General features: G+C 41.7%; 1 protein-coding gene and 1 long non-coding RNA gene across 2 annotated transcripts in view; one reads left to right on the plus strand and one right to left on the minus strand.

Moving 5' to 3' along the window:
- Nucleotides 1–379: 379 nt before the first annotated feature.
- LOC116046190 lies at nt 380–17,043 on the minus strand. Its single transcript, XR_004104061.1, has 3 exons — nt 17,032–17,043; nt 11,844–11,849; nt 380–504 (listed from the first exon to the last, which is right to left on the minus strand). It is a non-coding gene; the product is annotated as an uncharacterized LOC116046190 (long non-coding RNA).
- ephb3a (eph receptor B3a) overlaps nt 13,453–22,445 on the plus strand; it is a 29,864-nt gene continuing 20,871 nt past the window's right edge. Inside the window, exons 1-2 of the mRNA XM_031294356.2 lie at nt 13,453–14,032; nt 21,243–21,307. Coding sequence (XP_031150216.1) covers nt 13,969–14,032; nt 21,243–21,307 — 129 coding nt within the window. The 5' untranslated portion in view covers nt 13,453–13,968. The remainder of the gene's footprint in view (nt 14,033–21,242; nt 21,308–22,445) is intronic.

Raw genomic sequence — 22,445 nt, forward strand, 5'->3', positions numbered from 1 at the left:
CAAACAAGGTTTCAGGGACTACAAGGAAACCCCAAACATGGCAATTAAAGAGGGTCTTCTGAAATTAAAACACACAGTAGATACACTGTATGAATGTGAAAGGGGATTTTCAGCGATGAATACTATTGTTTCACCACTGATAAATCAGCTGAAGATCGTCAATGTGTCCTCTTTGATGTTCGTAAAGTTAGTGGGTCCACCATTAGAGTTGTGTAACCCAACTAAGTTTGTTAGGAAGTGGGTGATACAAGGAGGTCAGCAGACCATGCTGCCTGTAGACAAAGGCAGCATAAACCAGTGGAGCCTGCCTTTACTCCTATTTGGATCTGATGAATCCATGAATTGTAGCATGTGAATAAGTCAATGTGATGTATTTAAAGGGGTGATAGAATGCAAAACCGATTTTACCTTGTCATAGTTGAATAACGACAGTTCGGTGGGTAAATAGGACATACATAGTAGCTCAAAATCCTATTGATACCCCTTTACTATGCAAATCTTCAACTGTCGCTGAAAACTGGTGAATCTGAACAAAGCTAAAAGTTGAAGTAAGCATCTCAACTCCTTTATCGCGCCCCAACATTTGCATAGGCTACGCCACTGACCTGAAGTCAGCTTAGTCTTCTGAATCTAGCTAGGTCATGCAGATCATCAGAGGTCCGCTATTTAATTACTAAATTCACTTCTGAGACTTTTTTATGTGAGAAATCAACTAGAGGTCAAATATGGGCCGTTTTACGAAAATTGATGGCTAATTGCAAATTTTATCCGACTGTGTGTCGCAGTTCAGCAGGAGCTCAGCAGGCTACGTGACAGCGGCCGGTGCTGCCTTCATAGACTCCGGCTCGCTGTGAGCTAGCTTGATCTCCGTCACGAAGGGAAGCCCGCGGCGCTCCATACCCGCGCAAAGTCACCGTTTCTGGGTTACTGGACTACAAAATGGCGAGGCCTGCAGCTAGCTGCGATCTTTACCCATAGGATTGAAGGGACAGTAGCAGCTAACAAAATCCCTAGCTAATGTTCACAAAATGCATTACATTGAAATTGGACACCATTGTTAGCTTTATAAGACCTTGGGGTATATGTTATATATGTGCTGTGACGAAATTCAAACTGTAAATATACTCTAATTATGTCGAAAGTGAAGCTAACTAGCTGCGATCTGTACACATAGGATTGAAGGGACAGCAGCTAACGAAATCCCTAATGTTCACAAAAATGCATTAAATTGAAATCGGACACCATTGTTAGCTTTATAAGACCTTGGGGTATATGTTATATAAGTGGCGTGACGAAATTCAAACTGTAAATATACTCTAGTTATGCCGGCAGCTGGCAACCAGCCAGTGGAGCCCCGAGCTCCAGTAGTCCAGTAGCCGAGAAACGGTGACTTTCACTGGGTATGGAGGTTGCCGTTTTCTCGTCAGACTGTGTGGAGCTCCTAAAATCCAACACGTCTTACCAAATTTGCAATTAGCCATCAATTTTCGTAAAGCGGCCCATATTTGAGCTTTATATAGTTGATTTCTCGCATAAAAAAGTCTCGGAAGTGAATTTAATAACGAAATAGCAGACAAACAATGTATAACTTTGCAGTGTCTGAAATATGAGACCTGCTGTCTCGTCTCCAATGTGTTTCTATGGGGTTCGCTCAAACCAATCAGCGCGTAGCTCATCTAAATATTCATGAGCATACCATATTTGGAAGAAAAGCTCTATAGATAGAATAAAAAAAATAGAGCCATATTCACAGGGTAGTTAAGGACCTAATAAAATAGCATTCGGGCAATTTTCAGCCCAACCAATGTTACATACCCTATTAGGAGACCTTAAGGAACAGTGTGGAATACCCTATATAATCATTCTATCACCCCTTTAAAGTGTAAACTATTATGTCTGCACACAAGTGTCTCAAGTGTTGTTCGGGTTGTTTCAGAATGCATTGAGTTGAGTAATTACCTCTCGTGTCGGTGTGATTAAATCAAACATAACATAAATTGCTAAAGAAATTGGCCCTGATTCTCTTTAATCAACATAATTTTCTTGTTTAAAAAGATGTTTACATATTTGCCAACCAATATTTTCAAACATGTTCAATTTCATACATTTTCCGAGGGTGAAATCCATTGCCTGTCTGTTAACATTAAAGGTAAAAAATAATAATAAAGTAAGTGAATTGTAAAGTAGGCCTATTTCTCTTTGTTTGAATAACTACTCAACCCTACCTTACACATTAATACTGGAAAAATAGCCCCTTTGGTGTAAAAACACATTAAGTCATTTTACGGCGCAATTTTGAATGATGACCATTCACCGTAAATAAGGGCTACAAAAGCCAATTTAACCACTGGCTGTTACTAAGCAGGGTGCTTGAGGCAGTGCTAAGAGTTTTTCTTTTACCCAACAAGAACAACAGGCAGAGTGAGCGGCCATTATCACAAACAATTGTGGTTTATGTTTAACTGCGGATGTGATCTGTTTACTTTAACTCCTCTTAAAGGACCACTTCCTTTTTTACTTTCCTGTTTACGTGACAAAATTCAATATCCCTTGTACTAATAAACATAAGCAATAAGCATAAACCTCTGAAAACTTAATTTGAACCCATATCACAAACACAACTTATTGTAATCAAGCTAAAAAAAACAACGCTACTGCCATGGTTTCTTTATGAATACAATATTTTAATTTTAAAAGCAAGAACATTTATATTTTGGTTTATGAGTTCTACTGTATATTTTGTGTCATGCTGATAACCTGCTAGTCTGACACCCTGAATGACAGTGAACAGGAAGATTCCAGGATGACCTCAGAGCCATGCAGGGTATACACAGTTAACTACTGTAGGTGCAGTGCGGCATAGTGGTGGTGCAGTTCAGCTATCTGTCCTCCTCAACAACTCAAAATGGTGTAATCCATAATTATGTTTATCCCATATTTTGCAGAGGTTGTTAGACTTCCTTTCACTGACTTTAAGGAAAGGGCAGCTGTTACAATCTGGCGTACTACTGCCTCTCCAAACTTGGATATAGTCCTTTTTTTTTTGATTCAGCCACAGTTTACTGAAGAGTATGGGTGCCAGTGACATTGGCTCACTACAAACACGGTGAAGGAAAGCACTTAAGGACATTCTTCCGATGTAAACAGGCTAATAATTAATCACTGTGTGGAAAATAATCGAGAAATGTGGATGTATATAAACAGAGGGAAACCAAATCAAGTGAACAATGGACAGATGGTAGAGTGAACTCAGTGAAGCCAGCATGCTCATGTTTAAAATGTGAGCATGGAGGCCTTTACAGTAAGGAGATGTGACAGGTGCTATATGCCTGCTTATCGCATGACTCAGAGTGCCTCGTCAGAACAGATCTATTAAACCTTAGACTTTTCAGAAAAACTATTTATTCTGTGAAATTCTTACATAAACGTCTTCATAGTTTTGGCCAATATTGTTTTATTTACCTTACTTGCAGCGTCAACAAAGGATACATTTTTAGCCTATTTTTTCTAACATTCAGTGCACTAACTGTATCCTGCATGTACTACAGCATCACAGTAACATGACAGCTTTGTTTACAAGCCCACTTCTCATGGGATAAGGCACTGGAGGCTCTATTTTGAGCTTGTGGCTGACTTTGTAAAAAGAGGAACAAAATCCCTCATTTTAACTCTTTCACTAAGTGTCTTTTCATTATTATCCTAAGCTAAGCTAACAGTCTCCTGTATCTTCAAACCATACAGATATAAAGAGTGGTAACAAACTTCACATCCAACTCTCAGCAAGAAAGCAAATACATGTTTCTTCTCAAAAATGTCAAACTAATCCTTTAATTGTTAATTCATTTTTATTTATTACTTCTACTAAGCAGCATGGTGGCCCAATGGTTGGCCTCACAGCAAGAAAACATCTTTCCCCTCCTTTTCTAACAAACTGATGTGTGATGAATGTCTGGTGTCGTAAGACTGCTGTGCCAGATGGGTGCTACATATGAAGCACTTTGAGTGTCTATGATAAAGAGCTATATAAATGTAATGAATTATTATTATTTTAATATTCTTATAGTTATGTTTATGTATATGTTATAGTTTGGAACTGTGAATGATGTTTGTATGCACAATAATGCCATACAAAATGTATGGCGCTGATAAATTGAATTGCCAACGAAATGTCACAGAAAAACCAAAGCTGTTTTACACCAAGGTCATACTTTTATGTTTTTTGAGATTTTCCTACAATCATCATCATCATCATCATCATCACAATCACCATCACCATCCACAGTTTATTTTTATATTGTTTTGCAGCTGTGAATTGCTTTCTCTATTTCTTCTATTGTATTATGTGCATTGCATTGTGGGGCAAAGGTTTACATTAACAGCAAACGTTTGAAAATCAAGTGGATTGACTATGCAAACTCGCTTTTTTGAGTACACTTATTTGTCATTTAATTGTAATTTTTCCAGTCTGAATGGCCTTCATTCTCAACAGCTGCTTAAAATAAGTATGCAGTGAGGAATTTAGTTATTGCACTTTGCCTTTCTTACACTAGAAGGCGCTCACGGACCACGCATGAATGATCCTCCACTGAAAGCATGAGGAATATACCTACTGAAGCATACAGCAGGTTGCATCATGATGTAATATTCCCCGTGCCCTCATGCCAGATAAAATCCCCAACCCAAATTTCAGTTTGTTTAGCAACCATGCTTCTCCCCATCCTCACTCTGTGTCACCACCCGTCGCAGGGCACAGGAGGAGAGGAGGGCTCGGAGGGGGCAGACAGTCACAAGCGCTCATCATCATCACAGCTACCTTTAAATTTGGCTGTGGAGTCATTTCTGATACATACAATTTGTAGCAGCCTGCAATCCCCCCAGGGGTTTGGTCTGGCTAATCTGCTCAAACATGAAGAAAGAAAACCTTTCTCAAGGCGTGACACACACACACACACACACACACACACACACACACACACACACACACACACACACACACACACACACACAGCATCTTCACAACCTCATTATGAATAGGTTTCAGAGAGCCATCGACCCACAGATCGACTCCTCGGCTCTTTTCTCCAGGCTGAGGCCCATGAGGTCATGCTCAGTGAGTCTCCAGGTGAAAGTGATGTCTGTTTGATGCACAGCTCCTACTGTTGGTGGAGGAAGTAAGAAGTCTTACATTAAAGGGGCAAACAAAACTTATACGAATTTATGGAAGGCAGAACAGACAATTCTGGTTTGTGATATTACAGAAAGTGGCTTTTTAGCTGGTAAATGCTAGAATATGTGAGAACACTTTATTATAACCATCACTGATAAATGGTAAATTTAATTAACGTTAAATTGTGATGTTAATAGTTATTTTACTACAAACAATGAAATGATACAGCAGCAAAGAAATGATAATTAATAATGTTTACTTATTATAAGTAATGCTATAAGCATTTTCACAGTGTCGTATTGTTTAAAAAATAAGTAATATATAAATAATATAAATACTTTTATCACTGAGGATAACCACCCTGTGGCCTGTGTTGACCAATACAAAAATATGGGCACCATTATGAAAACTTAAAATACATCATATTTCAGGGTAATTGGTGGTTATACTGGTTGTATTTAGCCCCAGGGGAACACATGAGCGGCCTGTGCAGCAATCTGCTCAGCCAGCATGATCATTACTGTGCTTGAGTAAGACCTGAAGTGGCGGATGCTGCTGCCTGACTCACATCATTTTTGCAGATTGTGCAGGGTGAGGGAACACTTTGTTAAAGTGTAGACCTTTAACTGGAATGACCGCCAAACTAAGCTGGGACAGACCGGAGCGCCAAAGTAAGAAGCCAAACAGTCTGACACCAATAACCTCACCTGTGGGGGGAAGTGGAGAAGCTGTTGGATAGTGCAGCAGACACCGCTTCCCTGGCCACTTGTCGAGGAATGTCACATATGATTAAGAGGTCAAAAGCCCTCAGGTTTTTTAATAGCATGTGTTAATAATGGATGTAAAAAAACTCTGGATGTTTCTCAACATCTGTATGCAAAGTTGCAGCATGAAGGAAATGAATGGAACACATGAACACATTTGCATTCAGTGAGAAAACAGAGTGATCTAACACAACTTCAATGACCACAGTGTAGGCTACTTCACTCTGCCCTGTTGTGGCTGCAAAGAGTGAAACTGTCTCCACTTAAAGCTCAAGGGGGCCAGCCATTTATAGGCTGGCCCCCACTGCTGCTCATTAACCAGCAGTGAGCTTATAGTTAAAACCACAGATATGTTTACAAGACATAAGCAGCGGCGGAAACAGCCGGTGCGCTGTCTCTCACTCTCCGTCTTCTGTTATCTAATTTGTCCTGTTTGATCGTGTCCCTGCTCCATCTCAGCTGATGAAAAACAATTGTCTGTATTCATTTTCTGCCTCCACTATCCCTTCTTCCTCTCCTCTGCCTTCCTGTGGGAGCCCGGTTAGTTGCGCTGTAGGTTGGTGAGGGATGTGAACATAGAGAATTAGCAAAGGCGCCAAAGTCAGTAATTGTTCAATTGCAGCAAATAGACCCCATGTGACCCAGCCGAACAAACTCAGGAATCAACAAAGCCCACCCAGACCCAGTTTATCTAAATTCCAATAGTATGCTCAGTAATGGAAAAACACTGTAGAAATGCCATTTCAAATAGACCCCAATGTAATCCCCAGCCCACTGGGGTCCATTTAATCAATGCTACAGACACAGAGGAGGAACAGTCTGCAAATGGAAGTGGAGTTCTGAGTCAGCTCACAGGAGATTAAAAACTAGAGGTGGATGAATAATGGAGGAGGAGAATGGTGGGAAAATTGCCGAATGTGGCGAATCATCAATAACGCCTCCTGTGAATAATTCTGAAAGAAAAAGACTTCTGCTGAAACTGTCTGTGACCACTAAAATGGAATTGTTCTTAATTAGTTTTTGCTGTGTATTGCCTCACTCTGCAGATGAATACTCATTATTTCACAAGCAAGCTTCCACTCATTTCACCTTAGATTAGGCCTACCTGAAATCTCCAGTTCTTGAAATCCTGCATTATGCAAACTACGATGACATAAGTGACAGCTTTCCACTGATTAGCTGTGAAGTTTGGGAGTCAGAGGAAGTGTAGCCGGTGTCTGGTGGAGCTCTGCGCCCCAACACTGAGCCGTGGCTGACGCTGACAGCTTCGTGGGAAGAGGAGCAGTTTTCAGTGAGACAAACACGACAGCTCGCCAAACCAACACCAATGCATATTCAATCAATCAGCGGTGCACAGAACCACACGTTGACAGCAGTTTGTGTGAAAAGCCCAGCAGTGCTCGCGCCCTTAAGCAGCAGCTAACAGCCAGCTCCCTGTCTGAACATAATCATGTATCATTACTTCTCCAATCAATGTAGCAAAGTGCCACTCCTGCACTATTTCATGTTGTGTTTCAACGGTGCTCTTGAGGACAGAGAGCTCTTTTTTTTGGCTGTATTAGCAAACGAGCTCAGACAGACAATGACAGATATTCAAATATATGCAGAATTATGTGGAAAGTCTTCTCCTTATTGTTTTTCCCTCATTATCTTATTGTGTTATCCCCCATTAACTTTGTCTCCCAGTGTTTGTTGACATATTTTCTGGTTTTCTCACATCAGCATCCCTAAAGAAGACAGATTATCTATCTTTGTTGTTGTTGAGTGAATTGTGCCAGTTTAATGGTCAGTTTTGTTTTAGTAGCTTTGCCATACTTGTGCTAATGTTTTCGCTCTGACCTCTAGACTAAAGCTTATAAATTAAATGTAGTCATAGGAACAGTGTATCATTTTTGGGAATATTCTTTTTTTTATGAGGGTTAGATGAGAAGATTGATACCACTATTGATATAAAGAGCGATATTAATCTACTCTATTCTGCACTAAAGCAAATAAGCAAACTATATTTCCCAAAATGTCATTTGTCATGAGCTTCATCAGGAGATGGAGTTATCATGGAATTTTAAATTACTGTAAGAAGAAGAAGACAAGAAGTCTTTAAAGGAGACATTATGCTCATTTTCAGGTTCATAATTTTTGGGTTTCTGCTAGAACATGCAACACTAGAACATGCTTTAATGTTGAAAAAAACTTTATTTTTCTCAAACTGCAGTATATCTGTCTAAATATACCTGTATGGCTGTATTCACCCTGTTTGAAATGCACCGTTTTTAGCACCTGTCGCTTTAAGCCCCCCTCCCGAAAAAGCCCAGTCTGCTCTGATTGGCTTGCAAGAAAATAATGGCTCACCTTTGCAAAGTTAGTTCTCAAACCAGGGGGGGAGCCAAATCTGTTTTCAGATCTAATCAGCCAACTAAAAACGGGTTGACTGGGCTGTCTTAGGCCCTCTTTACACGAATATGCTTGCGAGTGAAAACGACAAAATATTTTATCAGATGTGCCTTTCGTTTAGACGGTGACGGCATTTTTGGGGCTTAAAAACGCAAAAAAGTGAAACCACCCTCCAGAGTGGAAATCTTAAAAACACTTCACCGTTGTGTTCCCGTCTAAAGGGTAAAAACGCACTGTGCGAGTGTGTGTGCTGTGTGTGTGTTTGTGTGTGTGTGTGTGTGTGCCGTGTGTGTGTCTGTGTGAGCACTTCGCGCTACTAGGGAGAGGAGAGGGAGAGAGGAGGAGGAGAGGGAGACAAGTAGAAGGAAGGTTCTACGCAGGCACGTGGACTTGGTGGATCACATTTCACACACTTTTGCGTCACCATATGCACGCAGATTTCCCCCCCATAACGCTCGTCTAAATGCAGAATAAAAAGTGAGAACGTAACGCCACGTTTGCGTTTTCTCTTCAGATTGTTTCCGTCTAAACATAGCCTTAGTTCACAGTTTGTGGGTTGTAGGTACTCCAGATATCCAATTGTATGTGCACAAGCACTAAAGGTGGGCTTTTCATATGTCCCCTTTAAAGCACTCAGATCTTTTTTTGGACTGAAATTCTACGACATCTTCGCAAGCTCTGCTGATGAAGATCACGTGATATGAGAGCTACTTAATGGTGGTGATCATATTATCAATTTTATGTTCAAGTTCAGTTTAAAATTGTGAACTGCAGATTTAAGTTGGAATAGATTGCTATTTCACATGACAAATAACCAGAATCCATTGATATTGTTTGATGGATTAAAATAATTTATTGGAAAGACTTTTGTAAATATCTTACATAAGCCATATTATTTGTTCCCTGATTTATATTATTATAAATTATGCATATAGGAAGAATATGAACCATAAGTATGAATTCTGGTTTCTAGTTTTTTATGTTTAGAGCATAAGCCTAAAACATCAGGGAAGAATTTGTTAGATTAATATACAATTCATAGAAAAATCACTGCATGCGTCCAACATAAATCCATGTTTATTATACGCACACAGTGCAGTGAACTGGACAGACTCCATAACTCACAAGTACTTAGCAGGAGACAGTCTGGCTTTGCGGAGATGTTCTGTCTTCCCCTCTTGTCAGCTTAACACTGCTGTGCCACAGAGCTAGTTTTCATTCCCTCCACCTCATCCTTGGCTCCTCAGCGATCCTCTCCATACACTGTAAAATATGTATTTTTCCCCCTGGGCCCGAGAACTGATTTCTCATCTGCAGCAGGATGGGAAGACTCTCCAGACAACAATTCTTTATTCCACCTGTCGCGGCAACAACTGAAGCAAACACAATCCCCGGTCCAGTCAGCAACTGTAGAGTTTGAGATTTAACTGCCAGTTCATCATGTCTGAGGAGGTGAAAGGTCACACTGGAACAAACACCTGACTGCATGGGGCCCTTTTCAGTCAAAGTGATACAATCTGTTCTTTTTTTCTTCACATAAGGAACGCATATATAATGGACTGGTGGTATTGGTGGAAGTGATTTTTTTGTATCCATTAATACTTCTTCTCTGTTTGTGTGTGTTTTAAGACACACACACAATTCAAGGACTGTTGAAAAGCTGAATTAACAAGCAGATTTGTAAATTCAATTCAAAACACTCTCTTGCTCTCTTAGGAACATCTTCAAAAGACATACAAACAAGCGAGCTATAAGGGATTTTTAACAAATAAGAACCACACAGCAGCAGCAGCACTGTCACATATTATTCACATGACCCGTTCATAATGACTGTACCAATGCTGCCACGAAGGACACTGTCTGTCTTTTTTTTGTCTAATGCCTCATTTCCATTGCATGGTTCGGCTCGACTCAACTCGACTAAACTCACTTTTAGGTGTTTTTCTCTATTTTGTTTTCCAATGCGGATAGTACTCCCTCAGTGTAGGCAGGATTCTCAGCTGATCGCCATAGCTACACTGCATGAAACTGCCGTGACATCATCTTCAATGCGACACTCACTGGATCCTTTCATCGGCAACAATCTGTGCACTTCGTCAATTGTACGCCGTAGTTTTGTGGGCTGCGATTTAAAAAGAAATCTGGGGCAAGTGATTAAAATATTTCCGATCGCTATTGACGGTAGCTTGGTTATTTAAAAATGTCGGGTTTGTGCAGGATGTCCTTGTTGCATTAGTGACTTTTCTCTCTGGCCAATCAATGGTCTGCAGTGTTTTAACTCCACCTTTAAGTATCGGCTCAGCTCACTTGGAACCTTTACCGAGGTGGTACCATAAAAGTAGCAGGTACTATCCACAACTATTGATAATGGAAAACCAAAAAAGAGCCAGTTGAGCTGTGTAGAGACGTGCAGGTTAAACAGAGCTGTCTATCACTGGTTTCAGTAGTGGATGCTGACCCAAGCATACTGGGAATTGAACTGTAGTTAATTAGTGCACAAAGCCTAGGGGCCAAAAGAAACTTTGAGGAGGAGGTGATGGGGGAGCTGCTTGGAAGTGGGGGGGGATGAAGATTTGGGAGAGGGGGGTAAAGCAGGGGATCTTGTTTGTAGCACAGGGGGACTTTTGGGGGGAAACTTTGTATGTGTGAGTTCTGGTGTCAGGGTGCAGCAGGAGGGGGTTGGAGCAGTGGGAGTGGGAACACACAGAAGGATGAATTAGCAGTGTGAAGGGGAGTCTTGTCCCTGAGCTGAGAGCTACTACCAGCCAGCACACACACACTCTCCCTCCAGTGGAACCCGCCAAGGGACAAAAGACCGGGTGGGTGTGGTAGAAAGGGACCTAAAAGGAGAGACTGCAAGGCAGAGACTGCAAAGGTCCAAGTAGCCTATGACATTCATGTCATAGTTCATGAACTAATGAGGCCAGGCAGTCTGTCAAGACACTGCTTGCACTGAAGATGTCGCTTTGCTGAGTAGTAAAACTGTATTTTCTTTCATAAACTCCACAAGGGAAACCTACTATTATACCAGCAGTAGCCTATCCCATGGGTAGTATCCTATGTGTCGGTAGGTCTCTTCAATGTAGACTTTTATTGTGAAATTGATCAAATGATGCTAAAATATTTGTATGATATCCTTACATGATTCAAATGATTAGACAAAGTAAAATATGTGGATTTGCTTTTGATAAATCACCCAGTGTAACTCGAATCACAGATGGTTAAAGGCCACTCAATAACCCGCGGGAGACGCTGTCTAGCCTTTGTTGCCAAAGCTCATATTGACGTTCCCCGCCAATGCGACCGCAGTCCCTTTAATGCCAGAATTGATCGGTATTTAACGGTGTTGAGCAGAGCGTTCAGGCCGGTGTTACCTGCCACCAGGGCGGACAAACACTGCGGGCTGGTGGCCGCTTGCTGGCCAACCAACCAGCCTCCTCCTCCCACCTTATCTTCCTCCGCGCCCCCTGGCAGCAGCATCAAGCAACACGAGATTCAGTAGGAAGCCGGAAGTGTATCACTTTTGACTTCAAAATAAAAGCGTTGGAAATCATTTTTAGTGTTGAAGAAAGCAGCGGAGCTTTGGCAGCTAAAATTTGAAATACACCTCATCGCAGATTATTCCTTCACAGCGCTGTGCAATGCGAGAAAATCTCAGAGCTGAACCGGGCAGACACAGCAGTTTTCAACAGACTCAACCCGGGGTAATTAAACCGGGCAGACACAGCAGTTTTCATCAGACTCAACCCGGGGTAATTAAGTCTCTCTCTCTGTCTCTCTCTCTCTCTCTCTCTCTCTCTCGCTCTCTCTCTCGCTCTCTCTCTCGCTCTCTCTCTCGCTCTCTCTCTCTCTCTCTCTCTCTCTCTCTCTCTCTCTCTCTCTCTCTCTCTCCACACACACAGTCCGGTTCTGGTGGCTGATTAACGCAGATATGTGCTGTTTAGCTGGCCGGGTGGGTATAGCGCACTGCTATGAGTCCATGAGGCTAATGTCTGATTACTCCACATTTTCTTTTTTAAAGATTCTTTTTTGGGCTTTTCCACCTTTATTCGACAGGACAGCTAGGTGAGAAAGGGGAGATCGGATTCGAACCCTGGACTACTGCGTCAAGGCATAAACCTCTAATTATATGTGCGCCTGCTCTACCCACTGAAACAACCCGGCCACATTAGGCTACTCCACATTTTCATTAAGATATTTTGTGATTACATTCTGAGTTCCAATGTTCTCTGTCAGGTAAATCAATAAGTTAGTAGTAGGGTATACAGGGGAGTTGCATATGGAGTGGTTTGGGGTCCTTCTGTAAGTAATTTGGGGGTACAATTTGGTTTTGATGAATTCTACAAGCAGCAATACCACAGGCCAAGCAATCGGCCCGTTCCAAACAGGCACATTTTCAACGGGCACTGCACTAGCAATTGATTACGTATAGAGCTCATCACCTCAGTCAGTGATGTCAGAGCAGGGTAGTTTGACAAGTTAATGAAAGCAGCTGCTATGACATCACTAGGATGAGGTCATCTTATGTCCACAGACAGCACAGCAGCTGTGGTTTTCTACCTGGTGTGAGTCACCTTTGAATGGCATTAATTAGTTAATATTGATTTGAAGTGTAAAAATAAACAATGTTCAACTAGGGATAATATAAACATTATTATATATATGGTTATATAGGCCTATGGTATTTCGACCACAGACTGTGAAATTGTGTTGTGAAAAAGTGCCTTATGGATGACCTAAATATTGGCTCATCTAAACTAAAATAGCCTTAAAATAAATAAAATGTCCAATTTATTAGTTTATATATGACTATATGTATACTCTCTCTCTCTCTCTCTCTCTCTCTCTCTCTCTCTCTCTCTCTCCCAATTGCATAACCTACTGAATAATAATAAAATAGATAAATAAAACTAAATAAATAAAAACATTAACAATAATAATAATAATAATAATAATAATAATAATAAATTATAAAAATGTGGCTTTGACTTTCTTTGGCTAAATCTGGCACATTAAATCATATTATTGCTAAGTAAAGAGTGAATAAATGAAGTAATACATGAGTAGGCTACTATTACTTTGAAAGTCTTGACCTGAAGCTTGACGTTCATTGTGTCTGCCTTGACGCTGCCAGAGCCCCCAGCCCCCTCTGTGTGTCTCTGTCCCAGTGTTGCCATTCCGACGCACATCCCTCGCAGAGGAGCAACAGCTATACGGAGTTGGCCAAAGTGGACTACACAGATTCTTCTGCGGACAGAGACGACTTCATACCCGGGTTTCTAGCCTCTGCTCGGGGAGGGCAGCAGCCGAGAGATGCGCCCCTGGACAGAGGTTCGGTGTCGTTAAAGTCAGAAAAGAGAATGAGACTGAGAAAGGGCGCAGTGTAGGGCTCCTGTAGCATCGCATTCACAACTCCGGAGGAATAACGATACCTGATTGAATGCAAAATAAAGAAGCGATAGGTTGTTGTTTTTTTTATATATATTTTTTTTGTTAGAATGGGGCGGTAAGAGCCCTCATCACATCTGAAGACATGCGAATTGGGAGAGGAACAAAAAGCTCGGCTGCGGTGCTCTGTGTTTGAGTCTCACACCATCCAAAGGGTCCAGTCTACACACCTTTCTTCATGTTGCAAAAGCCTGTTTTATGACAATGGATTACTTGCTGTGTGTGTGCAGCCTCATTGTCCCTGTGGTGCTGGCTGTAGAAGGTAGGCTATGTGGTTTGATATTTTTATGACTACTTCTCTCGTGAATGAACAATGGACTGTTTGGATGCATTAGAATTTGGCAATAAAACCCCTAATTGACACCGAGAAAAAAATGACCATTAGCCTAACACAAGGAAAAACACGTAGGCCTGGCAAAAGTAAATAGTGGGTATTTTATCTGACAATTTAAATCATATTGGGGTCAGTCCCTTCTGCCAGTTTAAATGCCAGATCAGTCATTTATGCTGTTTCTTTTATATATAGGCCTTGGTGAAATTAGATCTGTAAGCAAGACTCCGTTCATGTTTTGGATAATTAAAGCTGTTAATAATGCGGACCGCTCTGTTAAATAGGCAATTCCGCTGAGTGATTGTAATCCATGTTTACATGTATCAGCACGCCCCGTTCCCTTTGTGTGTGGTGTGTGTGTGTGTGTGTGTGTGTGTGTGTGTGTGTGTGTGTGTGTGTGTGTGTGTGTGTGTTTGTGTGTGTGATGACATCCCAGTGTTCCCATTGCGGCTGAAGGACTGCCCTGTTGCAATTGTCCCTGTTGTTGTCACATCCACAAGCTGAGTGAAGATGCCCACCTGCCCCACATTTTCTCCCCACAGCACCAGAGAGGTTAGATTCACACCACTGAGACAGTAGGCTACAGAGGAGCGTCCCTCTATGGTCACTGTAAAATAGGAGTAACACTCCTCATATGATGCAGAAGGGGTTTAAACCTGCTGTTGGGTTTGCCCACCAATCAGTGCTGTGGACGCTTAAAGACGCAGACCAGAACAGATCAATCCCGGCCCTTGAATCGCCACAGGGACACACATGTGAGACACATTAGATGACGAGTGTGAATTAAAGGTCAATGGCTTAACAAGTATGCTGCAGCCCCTGAAGCTCTCTCCATCACCGAGGGAGTGTTGCTCCAGGGAGAAGCCCACCCTCGCTACTGCTGCTACCCACCCTGCGACTCCTCTTTGTGTTGTAGCTACATTTCTCTGCCTTGCCTCCTCCATTCCCTCCCTGTCCAATCTGCCTCCCATGGACCGTGGCCAGACTGATCCCTCATCAATTCTGGTGTCAGCAAGTAAATCAATGCAGCAGCAGCAGCCGTCCAAGTCCCAGTGGGCTCTCTCACGTCGTGATGATCAGCCCCGTTTCCCCAACTGGACCACTAACTGTTACTCAAAGCTCAGGGGTTAAATTATGTTTGTCCTCTGAGGATAAACATGAAGGGCAGATCATCGGATGGGTTTAAACGAGGGGGGAAAGGGAGGCCTTTTTTCAGAGAGTTGCATGTCGTTTATTTAGCTGCTTACTCAGTGGATTTCAACACATGGCTTGAATCTGGATTTATTTTTTTCAGACTGGCAAGTGTTTGCGCATGGATAATGCAAGCTGGACTGCAACTTGAAGTGTGTGTGCTTATTTACAAAAGCTACAGTGATGACTTATCTCCAATTCTCACAACAGACTGCAGTAAAAGCCTCAGCAACTGTGACATTTTTATGTTGTATTTCTCTAATTTACAGTCAGCGTTTACTGTACTCTTATTTTAAAAGCTCATAAACTAGATGGATGACCACTCAGAAAGCATTTTATAAAGTAATCAGACAGTATGTATGTGTGTGTGATAGTAAGAAAAGCATTAAGCATCATATTTTCAAACAATTTTCACATTAATAGAGAGCTTCATTGGCATTTCCCTGTTTTCCATACATCAGCATATTAACAAGAATATTTGTTGACCTTTAAAAGCAGATGCAAGCAGCCCTGACGAAAGATTGAATTATGTCAGCTTGATTTGTTCAGAAAGTGCTCATCAAGCGTCAAACTAAGTATCATACTCAATTGTTATCACTGAGATTCTATAAAGAGAAACATGCACTCAAATACAGATGAACCGTGGTTTAGAATGAGCCCAGAAGTCACATTTTGGAGCTAGAACGGACGATTTTATTTACACCCATTTATAGACACCCATTTGATCTGATCTCTGATGATGATGTTAATATTTCATATGTTTGCTTGTTGGCAGCGAGTGTCAGTGTAGTACAAGGCGAGGCCTCCCTTTCATGACCCGCTCTCACAAAGTGAATAAAACATTAGCATGTGCGAGCTCCCAAAGCGTACTGGGAATGCAGAGTTGTGTGGCATTTTGGCTCCGGCGGGTGATTAAAAAAAAAACAGTAAATGCCATGGGTAGTGATGCTCTAAAGTTCCCACTGCAGCATTGTTTTCTTACCCCAGAGGCAGAATGACTCCACTGCTGCTGTAGTTTTATGGGAGATGGGGGAGATTTCTGGATGTGAGTTATAGCAGCGTGGCGATCTCAAAGGCACTGTAAATTGAACAGGGAGGGGGAGAACTGTGGAACAAATGGGATCTTTTTCAATCTTAACCGTTTTTTAGGATTTAGTGAGTTGACGATAACACACTTTGGTGAATAGAGTTGTTTGCGAACAATAACGTTATTCACACTTAAACTTGAGTGTTAGAGCAACACATGAGCCTAGACTCAGATGTTAAGCTTGAGGATATACAGTGTCATCCGCTTCAGCTGGCTAATAATAGTTTTTGTAAAAGTGCTATGATTCTTTGTCGAGAAATTCTGTCTTCTCTTGCTACATGGGGAGGTCAAAGGTCATGTTCGGAGAAAAGAGCACCTCTCAAGCTGCCAGGGATTCAGTATCTTGCTCAAGAATGCTTCAGCAGAGTGAAATCACAGGGGCTTGAATCTGGCTTTTTGCAGATGTAGGACGGTCATCCTGTTGCCCCTGCATTGTGAGAGGTGAAGCCTGTTGAAAGGAGCATCAGCTCAGGCCTGCGGTTAGTTGAGGCTGAGTAAACCTGTCTCTGTTGCCTCTGGGCAACAGGGAGAGAAGAGGGAAAAGGCGACACACCGGATCAGACACTCAAGGGACAGGCAGAATCAGCAGCCTGTAGTCCGGGAGCATTCACTCAGCTGTGAGTCACAGAGGGCCGAGTGTAGCCAAGCAGACAACTGCCGCTGATTAGTTCCTCCTCTCTGGCTCAAATCGTGCTAATCAGTAAAACAACCTTGTTCACAATCATATATTTGGGCTCGACAACCGAAGTCGTTAACTGCTGTCGCTCATGTCCTCGCACACACAAGTATAGAAGACTCCTGAGCTTGCTTTTGTATTTAAGGATTTATCATTAAATATACATTTTCGTTGTGGAAAAATATATTTTATTTTTTTATAATTATATGCAGAGATAAACGTGATCTCCATTGTCAAGGCAACCACTTATTCCTCTCTGAATGTAATTATTTTTATATTATGCATCACTACTCATGTTCATTTATATACTTTTCATTCTTTTTCATCTTCTGCACATAGAAGTATTCTGGTTACAAATCACATGCTTAACTAATGCTCACCATTAAGAAATTATCAAGTGACTATGAGTTCTGTGTGATTAGTTCATTCTTAATGGATCCTCACTTAATGATCGTTAATTCAAATGTACTCTAATTTATGTGCCACCAAATTAGCTGGAATCCAGTTACATAGGAAGGCACTTTTCAGAGCCACACATTTAAGCAGCTTGAAAACAGAACTGTACCTGTTCTCATTGAAATATGAAGATGTTTGTATCAAACTGGAAGTCATATGCAAACATCCACATGTTGCTGCGTATTGGTAATAGACGATCCATTAATAATTAACTAATAATCACATAAACTCATAGTGGCATCATTTCTTAATGGTAATGCATGGGATTCATGGCGCAACCTCTAGCTCACCCAATTGGGTGTGCGCCCCATGTTGGCTGAGTCCTTGACAGCGGTCCGGGTTGCGAATTTGCAATTCCTAGGATGGCGAATGAATGTGCCGCATGCTCTGCCTTTGAGTAGCTAGTACTCTACTCGTTTCCTTTGTTGGTTGGATTAGTTAGGTATAGGCATGAGGGGTGAGAATGGTTAGGTTAAGGGTAAGAATACCAGGTTAAGCTAATCAGAGGCAGAGTAAGGCAGGCATTCCTTCACCATCCTAGGAAAAGCAAATTTGTGCCTGGATTTGCATCCTACTAGTCTGGATTAACGACAGTACGTCTAGGATAGTAACCTCATATCCGGCGCTGCCGGACGTTCTGCCGGATGTCCCTCACCTTCCGCTCTCTGTGTGTAGCTGTTCTCAGGCTACATTTACATTGCTACGCTTTGGTTTTTAAGCGGAGTTTTGAGCCAAAAGTGCACACAAGTGTTTTTTAGCTCCAGTAGAAGAAATTTAAAGTTTAAACGTTTACGCCGCCTTCACACTGGCAGTTGAAATCAGCTCCGATACAGCTTCGAAATGACTGGAAGTCATTCATTTCCTATGGAGATTCGCAGACTGCATGCGAATGGGTCCGAACTGGGTCCGAACGAGTGCGGTGCGGAAAAAATCGTGTCAGTTGGTCATCCGGATGCGTTCAAAAAATTGAACTCTTGCGAAAGGCTACGGATGGTTCCTATCCGACAATTCCAGCGTTGCTATGGTACTGATAAACAAACCTGCTAATGCTAATTAGTTAGCTAGCAACATCGAACTATTGACATTATACCGCTATATCACATTTAACCGACGTGACCTGTCAACGTCCTGGGCAACTTTTCTCCACGCAGCAGCCTTTCTATTTATATCTGTATAAGAGAGGTCATAGAGAATCAGACATTCAGACACTTATCAGTCGTTCTAGTCTCTCTGCCATTTTTGTGAGTCGCTTCCGAAGCTTTTCAACGGTGTAGTACGACGTCTGCTGGGGGCGTATTGCATATTACAGAGCTGATTTCAACTGCCAGTGTGAAGGCGGCGTAAGAGGAAAGTACGTTTAACCATGTATCCAGCTAATTTAAATTCATATATAAACATAAAACAATAGCATATTGTGTCAACAGTTAACTTCATTTAATATTCTATGTGGCATTTTCTTTTGTGGGGTGCAAATGTTCCACCAAAACATGCTCCTTCTCGAGACCATTTTGCAGAGGCACCGTCACTGCGTCCGGAGCTTAGTGCTGCCCAAGCCGATTGTTATTGGTTTAAGAAATGCAAACAACCCAGAGCGTTTTTTTTCCTCCTATCCTAGAATGTATGTGTAGTCGAGCCAGACATTACTCCGCAGCGCTGTGGAGATAGGTCTGGCAATGCGAAACTAGTTTCAAACCTGTGGCCCTTTGCTGTGTGTCATCCCCCCTCACCATCACCCCCTTTTCTGTACTATCTAATAAAAAAGCCCCAAAAAACATAGTAAATAAAAATAGAAACGTAAAATACATGGTGCATTAATTCATGCTTTAAATCATCTTGAATCATGCTTAAGGAAAAGTTCCAACATTTTGGGAAATATGATTATTCGCTTTCTTGTCGAGCGTTTGATATCTGTCAGCTAAATATGAAGCTAGAGCCAGCAACTGGTTAACTTAGCTTAGCACAAAGACTGGAAGCATGGGGAAAAAGCTAGCCTAGCTCTGTCCAAAGGTAACAAAATCTGCCTGCAGTTGGACATAAACCCCCATAAAACGGTGATTTGTTGTTTTTACTGTTGTTTGTTAGCTAGCTGACCAGGCTAGCTATTACCCCCTGTTTCTAGTCTGTGTCCTGAGATAAGTTAGTCAGCTCCCAGCGGTAGCTTTATATTTAGCAGACATGAGAGTGGTATTAATCATCTCATCTAACTCTCTGCAAGAAAACGATTTCCCAAAATTTTAAACTATTCCTTCCAGCATGTGTTTTGTACCCATAGTATAAAGTATTACTGATTTTTATTCAGCTTCTAGCCAAGGTGGACCTTGACTTGTCAGACTTAACATCATTTTAAAGGGGAACAAAATGCTCTGACAACATTCCGTACGTAGTTTGGCACTGCACATCAAATACCAGTCATCATCTCTTGTCAACTTGTTTCCATTAACATACAGCTAAGTTAATTTGCATTGAAACATGGAACTAGGAAGTCTTACTACTTGCTTTTGATCTTGTCTGTAACTGCAGTGTGAACGTCAGCACCATTTGAACACAGATGTAATCTATCCTGTTGGATGTACAGATCACTGTTCTCTGTCCTCTAAAAAGAAGAAAAGCCATTGTGGTTTCTCTAATGAACACGCAGCGCAGACTGTAAACACTGCACTTATCTCTAGCTCAGCAGCTACAGATGGACCAGTGATCTATCCACTTAATCAAACTTCTATTATTGACACACACAAGCCAAGGGCAACACTGTACTTGTGCCTGTATTTAAAGCAGAACCTCTAACAACAGAACAAAGCCGTGTCTCTGCTGTTGTTCTACACAGGTCACGCTATTTGTTTAACCTCTCAAACCCTACTTCAGCACCGCTATCAACGACTTGTGAGCAAATGGTGCACAGCAGGCGTCGTGTCATTGAGTCTCCAATAAAGAAAGCGTCATTGTTTCAGTAATTATGTGCTAACAACAACAGCACAATGGGAGTCGTGACCACAGCTGAATATTTAGAGCCCAGAGAGAGGGGTTGAGTCTTCTGAGGTGTAATGAACTCACTGGACCACCAATCAGGTGACGACTGATTGACAGCCTGACAACAATGCTCATTGATCCTGCTGTTTATTCTCTGTATCTCCTCTGATTGTCTGCAGCTCTCACCTCCTCGCAAAGTCGTTAACAACTAGGTAAAGAAAACAACTGCTTAGATCAACTGTTAACTCAGATTTGTCAAATCTGAGTCAAGAGGCGTCACGCTTATGGTGTTTCTGGTGAACCCCCCCAACCCCCACCCCCTCCCCAAATGTGATCTATTAAATTTCTCTGTGCTTATATGACCTCTCTCAACCAGTGCTAGTTAATGGAATATTTCCCATCCCAAGGCATCTTGGAGGATTCTATGTTCTTAGTTCCACAAATGAATATTGAAGGGAGTGCATTTGCGAGTGCCAAACACGAGAGAGAGAGAGAGAGAGAGAGAGAGAGAGAGAGAGAGAGAGAGAGAGAGAGAGAGAAAGCCTTAATTAGGCATCACAGATATGCCATGATTGTCAGTGCTTTCAAAAACTGAGTGCATGTGAGTGGAGGATATGAAAGAATAGGAGAGGAAGTTTTACTTGCAATCTTTGTCAAACAGAGGGAACTTGTGTGTGTTCCTTAATGCTATGCAAAATTTGGTTTTACCCCCTCATGCCATTTAATTCAGGTCTGTCAACCTTTCTCTTACTTTTAATTTGCAGAAACCCTTATGGACAGTCGGTGGGCAACCACAGAGCTGGCATGGACCACATTCCCAGAGAGTGGGGTGAGTTTGTGTGTGTGCATGTTTTGTTTTGTGTTCCCTTTTTTTTCTTTCATTTAACAACATTTGTTCCATTTGCTTGTTAATAGGGCCCAGTCTGCCTTGAACAGCACACCTCCTACTGTTTTATATCTTTGTTTTTGCGGTGTATGTTTGCTTTCCTGGATACTAAAACGCAAATGAGAAACACACTGTGTGACATTGCATGGAAAAAGTCAAAGATTTTCAGTATTTAGAACATGTAAAAAGCTTGTCAAAGGAATATCATACTTTAAACAAACAAATGAGCAGACACACAGAGCAAGTCCCCACAGTGTGCAAGGACTATTAGGTAGGCTCTACCTTGCATGTCTCTCCAGGATAGAGAGCCTAATAATTGAAAGCATGTGTCTGTGTCTTTTATAGTATGGGCCCAAGAGCGCATTACATGGAGAAATTAAGGTTTTCAGTTGATACCCCCTATAGGAATGGTGAGAAAATAAAACAACATGAATTTGACCCCAGGGCTAACAGCCTGACAGACCTCCCCCACTCCTGGCCAGTGTAATTTGTCTTCGCTACGTGAGCGCAAAGTCAGTCAATGGAAATGGCAGGTTTCCATGGAAACGATCTTCGGCAGCCCTCCTCCTCCCTTTCCCTACAAGGGCCGGCTCTGAATGTCCTAGCATCCATGAAGTCATATGTCACGACTGGCGAGGCAGCCCCTCTCCTCACGCCTGACAATCCCATACGTTTGGGAGCCGGCAATTATCATATTTGTCAGGTAGTGCATCAACGTGTTTCTGGTGATTTACGACATATAATGCTGACTCTTGGGCTCATCGTTTGGGAATAAATTGCACAGGAGCTCAGAGACGTGAGATGAGTTATGCATTATTTTCTTCCAGTTGAAATAATCAATTTCTGGGAAGCTCATTTGTTATGGAAACGAAGCATTCTGTCCAAGAAGGAATTAGGAAAAAAAATCTAAAAAGATTGACTTCTCACAAGGTTATTTCCTAATGGACTAAATTTATTGACCAATGAAGCCATTTATCATAGCCTATAATGTTAGTTACCATATATAAAGATCAGGTCCAACAACATATAAAGCTATACATTGACATGGTTCAGATGCTTTTCTATATTGACACACATGACA

The sequence above is a fragment of the Sander lucioperca genome, chromosome 9, assembly GCF_008315115.2.
Source record: "Sander lucioperca isolate FBNREF2018 chromosome 9, SLUC_FBN_1.2, whole genome shotgun sequence".
NCBI lineage: Eukaryota > Metazoa > Chordata > Actinopteri > Perciformes > Percidae > Sander > Sander lucioperca.